Source organism: Mirounga angustirostris, unplaced genomic scaffold (genome assembly GCF_029215605.1).
Source record: "Mirounga angustirostris isolate CCGP_5_RB_7025 unplaced genomic scaffold, mMirAng1.0.hap1 SCAF_6, whole genome shotgun sequence".
Classification (NCBI taxonomy): Eukaryota; Metazoa; Chordata; class Mammalia; order Carnivora; family Phocidae; genus Mirounga; species Mirounga angustirostris.
Window position 1 is genome coordinate 99,775,315 of NW_026991714.1, and position 18,800 is coordinate 99,794,114.

At 38.9% G+C, this 18,800-nt stretch overlaps 1 protein-coding gene across 1 annotated transcript in view; it reads right to left on the reverse strand.

Annotated features, from left to right (window-relative positions):
- Positions 1 to 2,974: 2,974 nt before the first annotated feature.
- PPA1 (inorganic pyrophosphatase 1) overlaps positions 2,975 to 18,800 on the reverse strand; it is a 34,954-nt gene continuing 19,128 nt past the window's right edge. The window contains exons 5-11 of the mRNA XM_045877991.3: positions 18,638 to 18,724; positions 17,223 to 17,349; positions 11,455 to 11,582; positions 10,826 to 10,911; positions 5,029 to 5,098; positions 3,953 to 3,995; positions 2,975 to 3,330 (exon numbers count right to left, since the gene is read on the reverse strand). Of these exons, the coding sequence (XP_045733947.1) occupies positions 3,299 to 3,330; positions 3,953 to 3,995; positions 5,029 to 5,098; positions 10,826 to 10,911; positions 11,455 to 11,582; positions 17,223 to 17,349; positions 18,638 to 18,724 (573 nt within the window). The 3' untranslated portion in view covers positions 2,975 to 3,298. The remainder of the gene's footprint in view (positions 3,331 to 3,952; positions 3,996 to 5,028; positions 5,099 to 10,825; positions 10,912 to 11,454; positions 11,583 to 17,222; positions 17,350 to 18,637; positions 18,725 to 18,800) is intronic.

Consider the following 18,800-nt stretch of genomic DNA (forward strand, 5'->3'; position numbering starts at 1 on the left):
AATTCGCAAATGAATGGGCGCGGCTGTGCTCCAGGGCCGCTTCGGTTGCCAGCCGGGCAGCAGGCGGGATTTGGCCTGCCAGCCACAGTTGGCCGCTACAGAGTACAACTATCACTCGGATACTCGGAGTATCTTTTCCCTGTCAGCCCATGCAGTGACTTTATTCTTTAACTGCTACGTGGTACTGAGAACATATTTAGCCACTTCTCAACTGGACAATTAGATATTTTTCCAGGTTTTGCTGCACTAAACAAAGCTTCCATACCCTGTGCGCTCGGTTGACTATTCTTTTGTCAACTGGAATGAATTCTCAGAGCAGAATTGCTGACTCAAAGGGTAAGTGTGAGTTTAAAATTTTGACAGAGACGGCCAGATTGATATCAGGCTCCTTTTTAAATTCAGATTGCCACATAACCTTGTGATTTTCATTGCTTAATCTTACTTCTGGTGAATATTTTCTGTTAGTTTAAAGGTTTTGTAATAACGAAAGGAAAGATTCCAAAGACCGACAGAGGGAACAATGAACTATGTGGCAATGGACTCCAGTTGCCAAATTCTTTAATAAATACTTGCCTACCATGGAGCGATTTGCACAGCATTCTTGTCCATGTAGAAGCAAATTCCCTTCTGCCCAGACTCCCAGAAAGCAGTAGGGGCAGCTCTTTCTCAATGTAAAGAACATTCTGTGCAAAAGCACAATTTAAGCCCTTGCAGAGCAAATATGCGGATCAGATAGGACATAACTGCTTTACAGCTACAGCCCACGCACGCTTAGGCTCCACGATGGTAAAGATGGACTGGATTTCCAATGGGAGTTCTCCATCAGACCCTTTACACAGCTGGGCCAATGTTTCAGATTCTCTTACCTGGAAAAATGCACTGATCACACTCACTGTTGTTGAGATTACAATTATGAACAATCAGCCTCCATTGAGCCTCTGCTATGACCCTGGCACCGGGGAAGTCCTTCACCTACATTCCTTCCACCCTGTGAGGATGGCGTCATGACCATCTTACAGATGGAAAAACTAAAGCTCAAGTAGGTTAAGTAATTTAACCATGGTGATAGAGTCAGATTTGACTTCCAAGACCACGGGAAAAAATACAATCATTTACTGCATTGAAACGTAGCAAAAACCTTGATGACTGATCCTAACTATTGGACCAATTCTTAGGAAGTGCTGCACATTGTATAATCTTTCATTACAAAATCTATTTCTCATCCTGACAAATAAATCACCTTCAGAAATCACATACGACTGTGACTGAGGCAACGTTTAGAAATAGACTTACAAAGGGAGTAAGAAATATTCTAAAATCTGAATGCTGACATTTCTGATTCTGGTCCAGACAAGATGGCATAGACCCATTTTTGCCCGCTCTTCATGGCTAAGCACAGCTACAAACCCTGGAAATGGCAAGAGACAACCAAAGGAAAACTCTGAAAGGTGATCAAGAAGGCAAGCTGGTTTGGGACCAGGACCAGAGAGCAGAACAGTGGCAGGGGCATGTGTGTCCTACCACCCATGGGAGGGTCCTTCCCAACCCTTGACCTAGCAATGGAAGGGAGCCCAGATAGGCTCATTCCTCCCCCTTAGAGAATGGGAGTCTGTCTGGTGGCATGACACCAGCTGACAAGGGGGAGCACTGGGAGTCCAGCCAGGAATAAGCCACCACGGAGGTATTCTCCTTCCAGACAGACTCCCTCTCTCCCCCTAGAGTTTCCTGGGTGGGTGGGCGGGCTGAGCCCGAGGGAGAAACCTAGCTATTGCAGGTGGACTAGTCCAGGAAGCCTCTTTATCCCTGCAGCCTAAAGCAAGACTCTCCCACCCAGGGCACTAGCTCAGTAGGGTGGGCTGGGAGGACCAGTTGGGGGACCCACACACCCTCCCTCGACCAAAAGATGCCCACCAGCACCTTGAGGCAGCACCTGCAGGAACCAACAGAAGCCCCAAAGGCACTAGAGAAAACCAAACATACCAGAGTAACAGTGCAAAGTGCTGAAAATTAAGCCGCCATTGAAACCACGGTCCACAAAGTAAGCCGAGCCCCATGCACTAGCCCTCAGTGGGGATGCCTGCTAAAATACAGGATTTACATAGGACCATAATAGACAAAATGTCTAGGACACAACTAACCCATCATACTGTGAACGAAGAAAATCACAACTTGAGTGAAAAAAGATAATGGACGCCAACAGTGATGATCTTGACAAGGATTTTAAAGTAGCCATCTTAAAACTGCAGTTAAGACTGTCAATTAGAAATTCCCTTGAAATAAATTAAAAAATAGAAAACCTTGGCAAAGAAATAGAAATTATAAGAAAGAACCGAATGGAAACTATAGAACTAATAATACAGTAACTTAACAGTTCCATAATAACACCTGCTGGGTAGGTTCACTGTGAACGTGGAGATGACAGAGGACAGGCTCCATGAACTCTAGGACAGAACAACACAACTCACCCAGTCTGAAACAGAGAGAAAATAGACTGGAAAAACAAAACAAAGCCTACGGACCCATGGACAACACGGGATGTGTTGTTAGCACTGTTCAGTGTTTTGGGGCACCTGGGTGGCTCAGTCAGTTAAGCGTATGCCTTCAGCTCACAGGTCATGATCTCAAGCCCTGCATGGGGCTCCCTGCTCAGCAGGGAGTCTGCATCTCCCTCTCCCTCTGCCCCTCCGCCCCACTTGTACTCTCTTGCTCTCTCAAATAAATAAAATTTTTTTTAAAGATTTTACTTATTAGAGAGAGAACGAGAGAGAGCATGAGCTAGGAATTAGTAAGAATATAGCATCAAGACTACTTTAAACATAAGGGATTTCATTCTCGGGTTCCTAAAAATAAAGTCAGTTTTAGTCTAATAATTATGAAATTGAATTATAAGATCATTGATAGAAAACAAACACCAAACAGCACCCATGCCCACTTGGTAACGTCAGGCTTCAGAGTAAAGTAAAAATATTATAAATGAAGTTTCAGCAAAATAATTTTATTTTCTAACACATGGTAAACATATACATCCAACATGCATTCGTCTTGCACATTTATTCACAAATGATTTCCAAATTACAACAACTGCTTTGATATTGAAACATGTACTAACAGTTATCTTAGTTGAGATATGAAAAATGCTTTTAGATGCAGAACATTCTGGATATACTGGTCGCAGCAGAATTTGCTTTAGTTAGATTAGTTCTATGAATTTAAAGCTTTGAAAAGCTACTACTTTTGCATCTAATACTCCAGATGAATAAGATGCAGCAACATCAGCTTGTATTCCACAGAATATTCATTAGTTTTTCTGGTGATGGAACCACTTATCCACTGCATTCAGAGAAAAGAAAACCAAATTAGAATCTCTTATTAAGAATCAAAATTAAAAATAATAAAAAAAGAATCAAGATACACCCAAAATATAACAAAGAATACCATACTTGCTTTAATGTATCCTACCATAGATTACCTTAAAACAAACTTACACCTGAAGTTTCACTACAGCAAAAACAGGTAATTTATCACAGTGTTTTCTTCTGGGCTTTCTCACTCTTCATACTAATCAATAAACATGTGATTCTCACCAGAAGAACCTTACAGAGAATTCTAAATGTAAAGGGGGAGAAAGCTGTTTTCTGGGTGAAGCAGCTGGTGGCCAGAGGGGGGATCCAGAGCTCCACCTGCTCCACCATCCATGAGGCATCTACCCGGAACCCAGAGGAGAAGAGCGGGTCATGGTTTGGAAACTGCTGTGATGGGGGTTGGCGTGAAGGGTGGCGTTAACAGCCATCCTTCTTCCCACAGACATTATGGAACTCTAAAAATGTTTCTTCTTCCCTTCCTTCTCTTTCTCTGTGGATGTGGTGTGTAAGATAAATCTGTAGATACAGCTATAATTTTCCCACACGTACACACAATGTTTAGTGTAATTTTACTAGAATATAGATCTTACCATCTGTTGGTACTGTGCAGGCAGATTCGCATGGTGGTGGTAACTAAAATAAAATATTAAAATGTATTAGTCTAATTCCAGAAAAAAAAATAATCTAAAAAAGTATACCAACACAAAAATCTTAAAAGAATATGAACAGATGGTAACTTCCCCAATTTTTAGGTTCTAAAAATAATTTATAATATATAGGAACAAGGCAAGGTTCACTCTACTGCCAAAAAACAAATTCAGGCCCTTAGCTTTTGACTGCACACAGGAGGATAAATAAAAAGAAATGTTGTTTGAAATAACTGATTGATGCATATATAATGAATTTATATATATACACACATATACATAAAAAGTAGGCAGAGTGTTCTCATTGAAAAGTTATGATTGTTAACCAGTGGTTTTTCCCTTCCAACTTTTCTTATTCACCTCAACTTTGTCAGGATTCATATATAAAGATAAATCTAAATGTACTGGCTTCATTGTTAAATTATTCTTTTTCCTTGGACTACACCACACTTACAAGGCAATAAAAAGTCAGACTTCATTTTCTTTTCCTTATTTAATATAGTAAATGAGAATAATTTAAGATTATCTATTTCAGTCTTTTGGTTAACCCAAATCAAATAAAAATAATACAAAGGCAAAATTATTTCTTTCATGAATAGTTTACTACCTCACAAGAAAGTCTTTTCTAGGGGTTATGAACCACTCCTGCATGGTGCCTGAAACCTGACCACTTTCTTAGTCCTTGCTATAACCAAGTCAAGTAAGTTCCCATTAATTCTTTTGGAAGAAGGGCTTATGATAGGCACACGGGATTTGGATTAGTCGCTACCTTCTGGAATCATTTTGATAGTTACAATTGTACTATTTTCCCATTTAGAGTTGACTAGGCCCCTTCTCAGCTTCTCCCTTCAGTCAAATGTCCACTTGTGTGTGTTCATGGTTTGTAATTTCAAGACTTCACACAATAACATGCATAGGGGAACTCCAATATTTGTTGAAAGAAGTACTTTCCCTCCCCATTGGCATCATTTTTTTTTAGCCACCAAGTATGTTCTTTTTCAAGGAAAACTTTTACGTACAGCATCCACAATAGCTTTGGCAGCATCGGGATCACACTTGAAGGGGCTCTCAGACACTGTAGTATTCATGCTATTAAATAAAACAAAAGTAGTCATGAGTCACAGTAACAAAACTTGTCTCTTCATAGTTAAAAAGCAACAGATAGAGATGGTAGGCCAGATGGGATTCAAGTTTGGTTTACTTGAATCTCAAGTTGTAGGATACAAAATCAATATATACAAAAATCTGTTGTATTTTCCATACACTAATAATAAACTATCAGAAAGAAAAACTAAAGAAAACAATAACATTTACAGTTACATCAAAAAGAAAATACCTAGGAATAAATTTTTTTTTAAAGTAATTTCCATGTCCAACGTGGGGCTCAAATTCACGACCCCGAGATGAAGAGCCGCATGCTCTGAGCCAGCCAGCCAGGCACCCCAATTTGGGTGGGAAAGATGTATACACTGAAAACTAATAAAAAGAGATTGAGGAAGACACAAATAAATGGAAAGATAGTCCACGGTCATGGACTGGAAGAATTAATATGGTCAAAATATTCATACTACCCAAAGCAATCCACAGATTCAACGCAATCCCTATCAAAATTCAGTGGCATTTTTTCACAGAAACAGGACAAACCTAAAATTTGTGTGAAGCCACAAAAGACCCTGAATAGCCAAAACAATTTTGAGAAATAAAAGCAAAGCTGGAGGCCTCATACTTTCTGATTTCACGCCACAGTAATCAGAACAGTATGGTATTGGCATAAAAACAGATACACAGATCAAAGGAACAGGACAGAGAGCCCAGAAATAAAACCCATTCATATAAGGTCAATTAATTTACGATAAAGAAGCCAAGAATATACAATGAGAAAAGGACAGTCTCTTCAATAAACGGTGTTGGAAAAACTGGACAGCCAAACGCAAAAGAATGAAACTGGACCACTATCTTACATCATACACAAATATTAAATCAAAATAGGTGAGACTTGAATATAAGACCTGAAACCATAAAACTTCTAGAAGAAAACATAGGCAGTAAGCTCCTTGACATCAGTCTTGGGGATAAATTTTTGGATTTATCCAAAAGGCAAAGGCAAAAGCAAAAATAAACAAGTGGGACCATATCAAACTAAAAAGCTTCTGCACAGCAAAGGGAATCATCAACAAAATGAAAAGGCAACCTACTAAATGGGAGAAAATATCTGCAAAGCATATATCTGATAAGGGGTTAAGATCTAAAATATATAAAGAACTCATACAACAATAGCAAACAAACAATCTGATTAAAAAATGGGTAAGAGGATTGGATAGGAAATTTTCCAAAGAAGACCTACAGATGACCAACAGGTACATGAAAAGGTGATCAACATCACTCATCATCAGGGAAATGCAAATCAAAACCACAGTGAGATGTCACCTCACACCTGTTAGAATGGCTATTATCAACAAGGTAAGAAATAACAAATGTCAGTAGGATGTAGAAAACAATGAAGCCCTTGTGCACTGTTGGTGGAAATGCAAATTGGAGCAGCCACTACAGAAAACAGTAGGAAGGGTCCTCAAAAAATTAAAAAAAGAACTACCCTATGATCCAGCAATTCCACTTCAAGTATTTACCTGAAGAAAGCAAAAACATGAAATAGAAAACATATATGCACCCTCATGTTCACTGCAGCCTGATTTACAACAAGACATGGACACAACCTAAAGGTTTGTGATTCACCAATGAATGAATGGATAAAGAAATGTAGTTAATGTAGTATATATACACAATGGAATATTAGCCATAAAAGAGAATGAAATCTTGCCATTTGTGACAACATAGCTGGAACTTGAGGGCATTATGCTAAATGAAGTAAGTCACACAGAAAAAGAGAAGTATCATATGATCTCACTTATATATGGAATCTAAAACAAAACAAAACAAAACAAAACCAAGTTCATGGATATAGAGAACATATTGGTGGTTACCTGAGGTGAGGTGAAGGATGGATGGTGAAGGCGGTCAAAGGTGCCAATTTTCAGTTACAACTAAGTCGTGTATGTAATGTACAAGCACGGTAACTATAGTTAATAATACCATATTGCATATTTGAAAGTAGCTAGGAAAGTGGATCTTGAAAGTTCTCATATCAAGAAAAAAAATGTTGTAACTGTGTGATGATGGATGTTAATTGGACTTATGGTGATCATTTTGCAATAAATACAAATATCGAATCATTACACTATATACCTGAAACTAACATAATATTATGTCAATTATACCCCAATGAAAAATAATTTTTTGAAAGTTGAAGATGGTAAATCAGATGAAATTCAAGTTTGATTCAGTGGAAAGCTTTCTCACCTATAGTAAATATTCTCTTTATTTTGCCAAGGTATAGTTATTCTTGTTGCCAATTTTATTCAAGTACCTAAGCAAGTTCAAATTTAGAAATCTAAGACTGAATGCCCTGTAATTCTCACTGAAATAACTAAGAAATGCAAATTAAGATGAGAAACCTATCTTTCCAAATTAGACAAAAGCAAAAAATCCTATCAGTTCCTGTCAGTGCTGGTGAAGCATCTGAGATAAACTGTCCTAGTGGGAGCAACACTTGGTTCTTGGAGAAACATTTCTGGAAAATACGCTGATAAACTATGTCCAAACCTTCTAAAAAGTCCATGTGCTTTGATAGAGAAGTTCTACCTCTCAGAATTCAAACAGATTTAAACAATGATCTATAAATGTTCAATATATGCCATCTCACCATTGATAAGAATGAAAAGCTGAAAGTAACCAAAATGTCCAGCAATGGGGATGATTAAAAATGGTGTATCTAGGAGGTGGGATATTATACAGAGATGGAATGTTACATAATATTATAAAAATATTTTTAATGATATGAGGAAATACTTAGAGTGTTAAATGTTTAAAAAATCATAAAACATGGGGCACCTGGTGGCTCAGTAGGTTAAGCATCTGCCTTTGGCTCAGGTCATGATCCCAGCGTCCTGGGATCAAGCCCTGAGTCGGGCTCTCTGCTCAGTGGGGAGCCTGCTTCTCCCCCTCCCTCTGCCTGCCGTTCCCCCTGCTTGTGCTCTCTCTCTCTCTGTCAAATAAATAAATAAAAATCTTTTTAAAAAATAAATTAAAAACTTAAAAATCATAAAACAAATTATACATGCAATATAATCCTAATTATTTTTTAAAGTATTACACATACACACGAGGACTGTAAAAAAAAAAAAAAAAACTCTAAATGTTAATAGGAATATCTATGGAAAAACTGATAAGGAGGACTTTTTAAAAATATAGGCTTTGTTTTTGTTTATCCATAGTTCAAAATTTCCTATATATAAATTATTATAGTACTAGTATAACATGGGTATGATAAGAGATAGTCTACTAAAATGAAAAAGGAAATATCTGCAGTTATCTGTTACTTAACATGCATTAAGGTCATTTCTATAGAAATAAGACACCACAAAAATTGAGAACTTAAAAGCAATGTCTTACGATTGTGCATTTTCACACAAATGTATAACTGCTCACTTTTTCTTCTGTTTCTGGAAAGACAGTGTTTTCACTTTATAGGACATTATCCTGACTCACAGAACAGAAGATGCCTGAGAATTATTTTTATACATTAGGGTTTTCCCATACTCAGAAAAAAATCTTACTGCCCAGATAACTTTTGACATTTAAAAAAATGAATATAATACACACACACACACACATATATATAGTTAGAAAATTCAGAAAGTCATAAAATGAAAGCCTTCCTCTCCTCTCCAGATGGTTGTCTTCAAAGGCAATTATAATTTATAGTTCTTCCCCCACCCCCAAAAAAATTTAGATATAAATACATAGATGCTGGTATTATGTGTGGGGGGGTGTTTATCTTGCATAAATAGGATCATATTAAATATACTACTTGGAACTTTGCTTTTCTCCCTTTATTTTGGGTATCCTTCCATATCAATATATATAGATAATCTTGTAATGTCCTATACATACACTGGTAAATGTTCTAGTATATAGATGTACTTAACCATTACATTTTTTTCCTAACATTTTGCTATTATAAATGACATAATGAACATCCTTATACATGGATCTTGGTGAACTGTGGATATATTCCTAGCAGTGGTGGTGTGAAGAAATACATGCAATTTTAATTTTTCTACTGGATCCTGTCAAATTGCCCTTCACAAAGGTATACCCATTTATACGCTCAACAGCTACATATGTGTGTTCTTGGTATCCCTCGCTATCATCTGATTTTTTTTTTAACGTTTGCAAATGTAATGGGTCATATCATTATCTTGCTGAATTGCATTTTAAATTATGAGTGAGACTATGCAGCTTCTTTTATGTAAATTTCCTTCTCCTACCTTTAATCTTTATCTTACCAACTTGAACAAGCTATTTATATATTAAAGAATTTAGCCCTTCATTGTATTTTGTTTAAAAAAAAAAAAAAAAGAACGGGGAAAAATTGTCTCCTGACACATAAAAATATCACAAGTAAACCTTTCTTGTATGGATTTTGAGTTTGTGCTCTGTTTGGAAAGGCCTTTCCTGCTAATAAAGAAATTCACTTAGGGGCGCCTGTGGCTCAGTCAGTTAAGCGGGCCACTTTTGGCTCAGGAGATGGATCTCAGGGTCCTGGGATGGAGCCCCTTGTCAGGCTTCCCTGCTCAGGGGGGAGCCTTCTTCTCCCTCTGCTCATGCTCTTTCTCAAATAAATAAAATCTTTAAAAAAAGAAAAAGAAATTCACTTCTACTTTTTCTAGAATTTTCCACATCAAAATTTATGTGTCTGGCATTAAATACTGATGTAAGACAAAGGCTGTAAACTCAAACACCAACAGACTGCACCCAATTAACATAAGGGTGTAGAGAAGCTAACTGTAAGAAAATGTGCTGAGCTGCTTCTGAGGGGTGCTCCTAGAGCACCTGCCTGGTCACAGCACCTCTTAAAAACAAAACAGAACAGCCAGAACATGGTGATGGTGGTTGCCAGGGTGCATCTCTGGCAAGGAGTATATGGAGCCAGATAGGGATCTAGCCTGTTTTCTTCCTAAACAGCCAGTGGGTCCAAAACCATTCATCCGTAATACTTTGTTATAAACTAATACATGTTTGGGTCTACCAAACTCTAAAGGACTGAGTGATTTGACTTTCTTCTTCAATATCAAACTTTCAGGAAAACAGTATTGTACATTTTCACACAAATGTCTAACTGCTCACTTTTTCTTCTGTTTCCCTGCTGAGTGCAGAGCCTGATGCAGGGCTCGATCTCACCACCCCAAGATCATGACCTGAGCAGAAATCCAGAGTTGGCCGTTTAAACGACTGAGCCACCCAGGCAACCCCCCTACATCTGTTACATGCTTGGCAGATATTTAACTGCTTGATAAATATAAGCTATAATTATTAGCAGTAATAAATTTTGTGTGCACGGTAGATACTGGTTAAGCTGCAATGCATCTTCTATATTTATATCAGAGAAAAACTCTTGCACTCAAAATTATTTTACTCACTACATTCTGAGCACCCCGATGTTAGGAAGCCTTTCCAGTTACCCTCACAAAGCTCTGATCTCAGTGCCCCCTTTATACTTTTAGTTTGTACTTGTTCAGAGAGTATCTTATGAGTACTTCTCAGTTGCTTACCTATCTACCTTCCCACTCCCTTTAGCACTGACTGACAAAACCAGTTCTCTCTTTTCTAAGGGAATGTGTGCTTATGTCATTAAAACCTTTGGAGCAAACTGGTCTGCTTTTTGTGTTAAACATGCAGAGAAGAGTTACTGCTTACCAACTGATTCCCTTTCCATCGGTTTTCTTTGTCACTAATGCTCTCCAATGGTCATGAGTGCTTTTAATAATATCAATTGCAAAATCCTGTAATTGGAAGAGATATGCATTACAATGACAGGTAAGTGTTCTTTCCTTATTATCAACATTTTCCCAAAGACTGATAACTTTGTCTTTTCTGAATTCACTTCCTTGTGTCAAAAATGGAAGAGAAAATTTAAATGACTAAATCAGTATCAAGGCTGTCTTACTTATGTCTTTAAACATTTGTTTTATGATTGTATAGTCTTTAAATGGTAACAATATAGTTAAAAAAAAACAACAACAACAAAAAAACCCAATCTAGTTAAATTAGTTTCAATACAAACAGGCTTAAAGCTACACTTCTCTTTTTTTTTTTTTTTTAAAGATTTATTTATTTATTTATTTGACAGAGAGAGACACAGCGAGACAGGGAACACAAGCAGGGGGAGTGGGAGAGAGAGAAGCAGGCTTCCCGCGGAGCAGGGAGCCCGATGCGGGGCTCAATCCCAGGACCCTGGGATCATGACCTGAGCCGAAGGCAGAGATGCTCAACGACTGAGCCACCCAGGCGCCCCATTAAAGCTACACTTCTAAATGACGCATTACCTTATCTTTAAATTCTGCATTGAAAGCAAACTGGTTTTCCGGTTTTCCTTCAGGAACCTTGTACCTTCTAAACCAGTCCACAGTAGCTTCCAGGTAGCCAGGTTTCAGCCGCTTGACATCATTAATATCTAAGAAGAGAATAAGCAGATTGTAAGATGCATATGTAATTATTCATGCAATAAAAATCTCAAGTACATACCTTGAGAGAGCTATGGAATGGATTATCAAAAAAGTAAAAGATAACAGAGCTAACCACCTTGTTGAAAAGAGAGCACATACACATGAAAAGGAAATCATCCATGACTTTATTAAGGGAACAATTAATACAATAATTTCTATTGGAGGAGAGGAGGGAGAAATGACTGGGGGCTACATAATGAAAGAACTAGTTTGGCAAGGTTGGGTAACGTCTATGAGAAGGGCAGGAGATACTAAAAAAGACAGCCTGAGGCTATATTCAGAGGTACACACCCCAATTACTAGAGACAAGAAAAATGGATTACACTGAAATCCATTGATGGGTGTGATATATGAAATGAGACTAGACTTCTCGCTCTATAGGATAGGCATTCTATATTACAATGTTCTAGTTCTGGCCAACAGAAAAGTGTCCTGTTTAAAAAAACATTTCAGGGCATCTCGGTGGCTCAGTCAGTTAAGTGTCTGACTTTTTTTTTTTTAAGATTTTATTTATTTATTTGACAGAGAGTGAGCGCACAAGTAGGCAGAGCAGCAGGCAGAGGGAGAAGCAGTCTCCCCCACTGAGCAGGGAGCCCAACATGGGGCTCGATCCCAGGACCCCGGGATCACGACCTGTGCCAAAGACAGACACCCAACCGACTGAGCTACTCAGGCGCCTCAAGTGTCTGACTCTCTCTTTTTTTTTTTAAGCGTCTGACTCTTGATTTCGGCTCAGGTCATGGTCTCAGGGTCGTGGGATTCAGCCCCTCGTAGGGCTCTGCGCTCAGCAAGGGAATCTGCTTGAGATTCTCTCTCTCCCCTGCCCCTCCCCCAACTCACGCTGGCTGTCACGTGCGCTCTCTCAAAATAAATATATAAAATCTTTTTAAAAATTTGTTTAAAAAATTAAAATTTTAAAATTTAAAAAATGTTTAAAACTTTTCAAGGTTTCTGTATAGCCATCAACAATGCCTAGCCTCAAAGTCCTCAAGCTAAACTTTAAATGACCAAGCTGCTGTTCGATGCAAGCAAACAGAAGAAACAAGGGTTAAAAAACCAACCAAGAAAAGTATTATTGGAAGGAGGAGTACATTCAACAACAGAAGCGCATTTAAATTTTATAAAATAAGTTTGCTTAAGTCTAATTTATAATCTGTGCAGTTAAAGAATATCATGCATTCTGTTATCATAGTACCACCAAAAGTATTGAAAGTTTACGAAGTGAACTGGGAAATGTTTAAACACTGACAAATTTCAAGGAACTTATAATTAACACAGAACGTGTCACCTGATGCCAAAATTTGAAAATCCAGAAATCTGAAATGCAAGTGTGGGCATTTTCCAACACCAACAACCAACTCTCTAGTTCTCCAGGTACCAACAGCAACTGGGTGTCCAATTCAGTCCAACTGACGACCTGTACCTGGGGCCAGCGTTCAGTTCCCACAAGTGAAAGGGCTCTCAGTCCCACAAGACTGACCCCACTTCAGACACCAGTGGCCTCGAGGGCTCCCAGGACTCCCTCCTCAGGTTTATTTGCTAGAATGACTCCCAGAACTCAGGAAAACCCTTTCCTTCTGTTTACTGGTTTATTATAAAGTATACAACTCAGGAACAGCCAAATGGAAGACATGCACAGGGCAGGTGTTGGGGGCGGTGGGGGGGGGCGTGCAGAGCTTCCAGGCGCGCTCAGGGTGGGTGTGCCATTCTCTCGGCACCTCCCACGTGTTCACCAACTCCTAAGTGCTCCAAATGTCATCATTCCAGAGGCTTGGAGAGCTCAATCTCCAGTCTCCCCTCCCAGTCCCAGAGGCCAGTGGGTGGGCCTGAAAATTCCTATCCTCTAATCACTTGGTCTTTGATGACCAGCCCCAATCTGAGGCTAGCTAGGAGCCCCACCTAAGTCACCTCATTAGCATAAACTCAGGTTTGACGAGAAAGGCTCATTATGAATAACAAAATACACTCAGAAACACTCAGGAAGTCAGGAAATTCCAGGAAGTTCTTTACCAGGAACTAGAGACAAAGACCAAATGTATTTTTGTATTATACCACAGCCTGGAAAACTACAGGAGCTGATCAACTCTGTAATTGTGAACAGGCACTTGAAAGGTATGCTGGATCTAGACTGGGGAACCCTGAACACCAGACCCAGAAAAGAAAAGGTAGGAAAAAAAGAACCCAGTCAACTTTTGTTCCTCATCTTGCATGCCATGTACACAAAGACAAAGCCAGTGGTCTGCAGAGCTACAGAGCGGTCTGCCTCCTAATGCCACATCAAGATCCTACCAAAGAGCACCAGTTCTGTGCCGTTCCCTCCTGGGTTTGGCTTTCCTACTCAGCCAGGCAGCAGTGGTGGTGCAGCATACATGAACCCCAGGCTCACGTTCACCGGTTCCCATAAAGCAACAAGGCGATCTGGCTATCGTGGGCCCCACAATGACAAAGAGGATCAATGTGCCCAACCCGGTTGCTGCAGTCCTCTTCCAGGGCTCTGTGTGTATCTCTCCCAAAGTTGTGGCCAGTCGAGAGCTCTCTCCATCTAGGAACTCCAGTGATGGATGGCAGACAGACACCGTCTTGGGGTGACACTGCGGGAAAGCTGCACACTACTTGCACCATGGGGCCAGCCACCCAGAGAAAGTTTTCAGGCTTCGAATAGCCTCTACTGCAGGGAAATGACACCCTAGCAAAATGCCGCTGACGTACTGACAGGTGTGGCTTCCCTAAGTGTGGCCAGAGCATGCCACTTAGTGCCTGTGCTCTTATGTAAGCAGCACACGTGAAAATGGACACAGCGATCACGAGAATCATTGTCAAGGGGTATAAACAAATGGAATGAATGCATTCTCACTGTACAATATTTTAACGATACGGAACTATCTGAAACAAAAAGTCAGTCTCTCTTTATCCTTCTCTCTTTCTCTCTCTGACTCTTCTTCTGCTATCACATCTCCTTCTGGCTACAGCTGAGAAAGGTTCTCTGCTTTCAAGGACTCATGGGATTAAATGGGGTCCATCTGGATAATCCAGGATACTCACTCCATCTCAAGGACCTAACCTTAATCACATCTGAAAGTCCATCTGCCATGTAAAGTAACCTATTCAGAGTTTCCAGGGATTAGGAGGAAGACAACTTGGAAGGGGTGTGGCTTTATTCCGCTACTATAAAATTCTATAGGTTTTTGAAAAGTGCATAGTATCATATATCCACCATTACAGTGTCACCATTCGCGGTGAGCAGAGGACTGTCCACATCCTAATGCCCAGAATCTGTGAGTATGTCATGTTACATGGGAAGAGGGAATGAAGGTTGCAGATGGAATTAAGGTTACTAATCAGCTGATCTTGAAACTGGGAGATAATCCTGGGTTATCTGGCTGGGTTTAATCTTCAAGGTCTTTATGTGGAAGAGGAAGGCAGAAGAGTCAGGGAAGAAGACGTGATAAAGACTTGCCTTGGAATTGCTGGCTTTTAAGTGGGGACATGAATCAAGGAATGTGGGCAGCCTTTAGAAGCTAGAAAATGCAAGGAAAAATATTTCTCCTTAGAGCCTCCAGAAAGAACACAATCCTGCTGACACCTTGATTTTAGTCCAGTGAGACCTGTTTCAGACAGGCAAAAGAAGACCAATTCAATAACTAAAATGGATTCGATCATTAACTAGAGTCATGATTAATATAAAAATAGTCATGATAACAAGACAGAGTTACAAGGTATAAACATTTCTTTTTCAAAAAGGACTCAGACAATCAAATTATAGCACTAACCCATCATTTATGGCCAACTGATTCTTAATAATAATGCCAACACAATTCAATGGGGGAAAAGAATAGTCTTTTCAACAAATGGTGCTGGGACAAGTAGATGTCCATATCCAAAAGAATGATGCTGACCTCCCATTTTATACCATATACAAAAATTAACATAAAACAGATCAAGGACCTAAATGTGAGAGCTAAATTTATAAAACTCTTAGAAAGAAACGTTAAGTGTAAACCTTTGTGACCTTTGGACTAGAGGTAATGGTTTCTTAGATAGGACACCAAAAGTAGAAGAAACAGAAAAAAAATTGATAAATTAGACTACACAAAAATGGAAAACTTGAGTGCTTTCATTAAGAAAATTAAAGGACAATCTACAAAATGGAAGAAAATACAGGTAAATCATGTATCTTGATCTAGTATCCAGAATACATAAAGAACTCTTAAACCCAACAATAAAACATACCACTACAATGGCTATAATAATAATAATTTAAAAAAAGGTAACAAGTGGGCAAGGAAGTAGAGAAATCGGAACACTGATGGCCAGTGGCAGGACTGTAAAATGGTGCAGCTGCTTTGGAAGAGTTTGGCCATTCCAGAAAAAGCTAAACATGAGTCCCCATATGACTCAGCAGCTCCACTCTTAGGTATCTGTATCCGAGAGGATTAAAAGCATATGTCCACATAAACTTGTTCAGGAATGTTCATAGCAGCAGCATTATTCCTAACAGCCAAAAACAACCCAAATGTCTATCAACAGATGAATGGATAAACAAAATGTGGCATAGATCCATGCAATGGATAGAATTCAGCCATAAAAAGGAAGGACTGCTGATACGTGCTATAACATGGATGCACCTAGGCATTATGCTAAGTAAAAGAAACCAGACACAAAAAGCCCCATGTACATGAAATTCCACGTATATGAAATATCCAGGATAGGGAAATCCATGGAGACAGACAGCAGATTAGTGGTTGCCAGGGCCTGGGAAGAGCAGGGACTAGGGAGTGACCACTTAGAGGTAGTGTTTTCCTTTGGAGTGATGAAATGTCCTGAAACTAGACAGTGGTGATGGTCACACAACCTTGTGAACGTATTAAATGCCACCAAACTGTACACTTTAAAATTGTTAAAACAGTGAATTTTGTGTTAAGTGGAGGTGGGGAATGAAGTCCTGATACGTGTTATGATGTAAATAAGCCTTGAAAACATGATGCTACATGAAAGAAGCCAGACAGACACATTATCATAGGATCCTACTTGTGCAAAATGTTCAGAACAGGCAAGTCCATAAAGACACACAATAGATTCATGGTTGCCAGGGACAGCGGGAAGTGGGAACAGGCAGTGACTGCTAATGGCTATGGGGCTTCCTCTTAGGGTGGAGAACATGTTCTGGAATGAGATAGTGGTGATAGTTGCACAACTGAGTGAATATATGAAAAATCATAGAATTGTATACTTTAAAACAGCAAATTCTATGGTATGCAGATCATATCTCAATAAAGAATATTTTTAAATAAATCAATAGAGCAAGTGAATGCTAGTATGTATAGAAGAAAGAGAGAAAACAGTCAACACAAACTACCAGTTTTTTTCTTTCCTGGAATGAAGGAGAAAGTTTAATTACTAGGTAATTACTAGGAAGTTCACTATGTGAAGTAACAATGCTTTGGTCCAATGTTTTGCTTCTCCATTCTTGAACAGTTTGAGGGCATGGGCTTATTCCTTATTGCTTACTGAAGGCAATTCTGTCATTATAGGTTAAGTTTGGTGGTGCATAAGATTTAGATATAGATCAGATCTTCAGATTTCCTTACCATTGTAATTGGCTGCATCAGGATCATCCACATTAATGGCAATGACTTTCCAGTCAGTTTCCCCTTCATCGATCATAGCCAGTACGCCCAGAACTTTCACCCTAATTATTTCACCTCTTGCACATACCTGAGAGTCAATAACCACAGTTAGGACAATACTACAGAATGAACCTTTGGAAGAAAAGTTTTACTTGGCAGATAACAGGAAATACAGAAAATGCCAAGTTCCTGCAAACTTACCTTAAGATTGTTCCTTTGAGCAATTTTTAAAAAAAGCTAAGCAAGCAAATCCCTGTCAGTCCCATCAAAATTGAAAATAGGTACCCTTATTACTTATAGGCCCTAAGAAAAGCAGTAGCATGGTTCAGGACAATTCATATTTTTTGAACTGTCACTCATTGTGCCAAAGAATAAATCCTCCATAATGTTTCAAACTCATACTTAAATGTGTTTTCTTGAAATAAGTCAGTCAGAGAAAGACAAATACCATATGATCTCACTCTTATGTGGAATTCAAGAAAGAAAACAGATGAACATATGGGAAGGGGTAAAAGAAAAAAAGGAGAGAGGGAAACAAACCATAAGAGACTTTTAGTGACAGAGAACAAACTGAGGGTTGCTGGAGTAGGTGGGTGGAGGATGGGTTAGATGGGTGATGGGTATTAAGGAGGGCACTTGTTATGATGAGCACCGGGTGTTGTATGTAAGTGATGAATCACTGAATTCTACTCCCGAAATCAATACTGCACTATATGTTAACTAACTAGAATTTAAGTAAGAAATAAATAAATAAATAAATAAATAAATGTGCTCTCTTTGCTTTTTACTTTGTAGAAATGACTGAATTAGGCAAATCATATAATATGACTTAACTCTATGAGTTAAAAACATGACATTTTTCTTTTCAGTTAACATTTCCCTGAGCCTGAGAAAGATCATAAAGAAATATAACTATAGTCATAATCTTAGAGCAGCCCTACTTGATAAAGAAATTCTGACGATGATAAAGAAATTCCAGCTCATCAGGTTATCTTGCATAGGCCAATTCACTGACGGCTCCCAATCATTAGGCAAGGTTTGCCCTCCATTGAGATGAAATTTGCCTCCAGGTACTGTCACCTACTGACTCGTCATCTGCATTCTGAAGCAATGCAGAACACACCTACGTCTCCCACATGTATGTACAGTCCCACATGTATGTACAGTCACACATGCGGATAGACACACTTTTCTAGACTAGGTTTCAATGCACAAATTATACAAATGCTTAGATGAACTAGAAGCTTTTAACTTATCAAAGAATCATTATTTTGCTAATACTCATATTTTATTCACAGTATTTTTTAAAGGATGAACTTTGTACACCTCATGACCATCATCTTGACACTACAGAAAAATATTTCAGAGCCCATTACCTTACTTCCAATTTCACACACATCAATGGGGTCATTGTCACCACAACAGCCAGTGTGTTTGTCATTGTGTCCTGGGTCTTCCCAAGTCTAAAGAGTAATAACAATAATAAGGCTGAGAGTATATCACTCCTATACATGCTACTGACAACGTGGATTGTGTTTG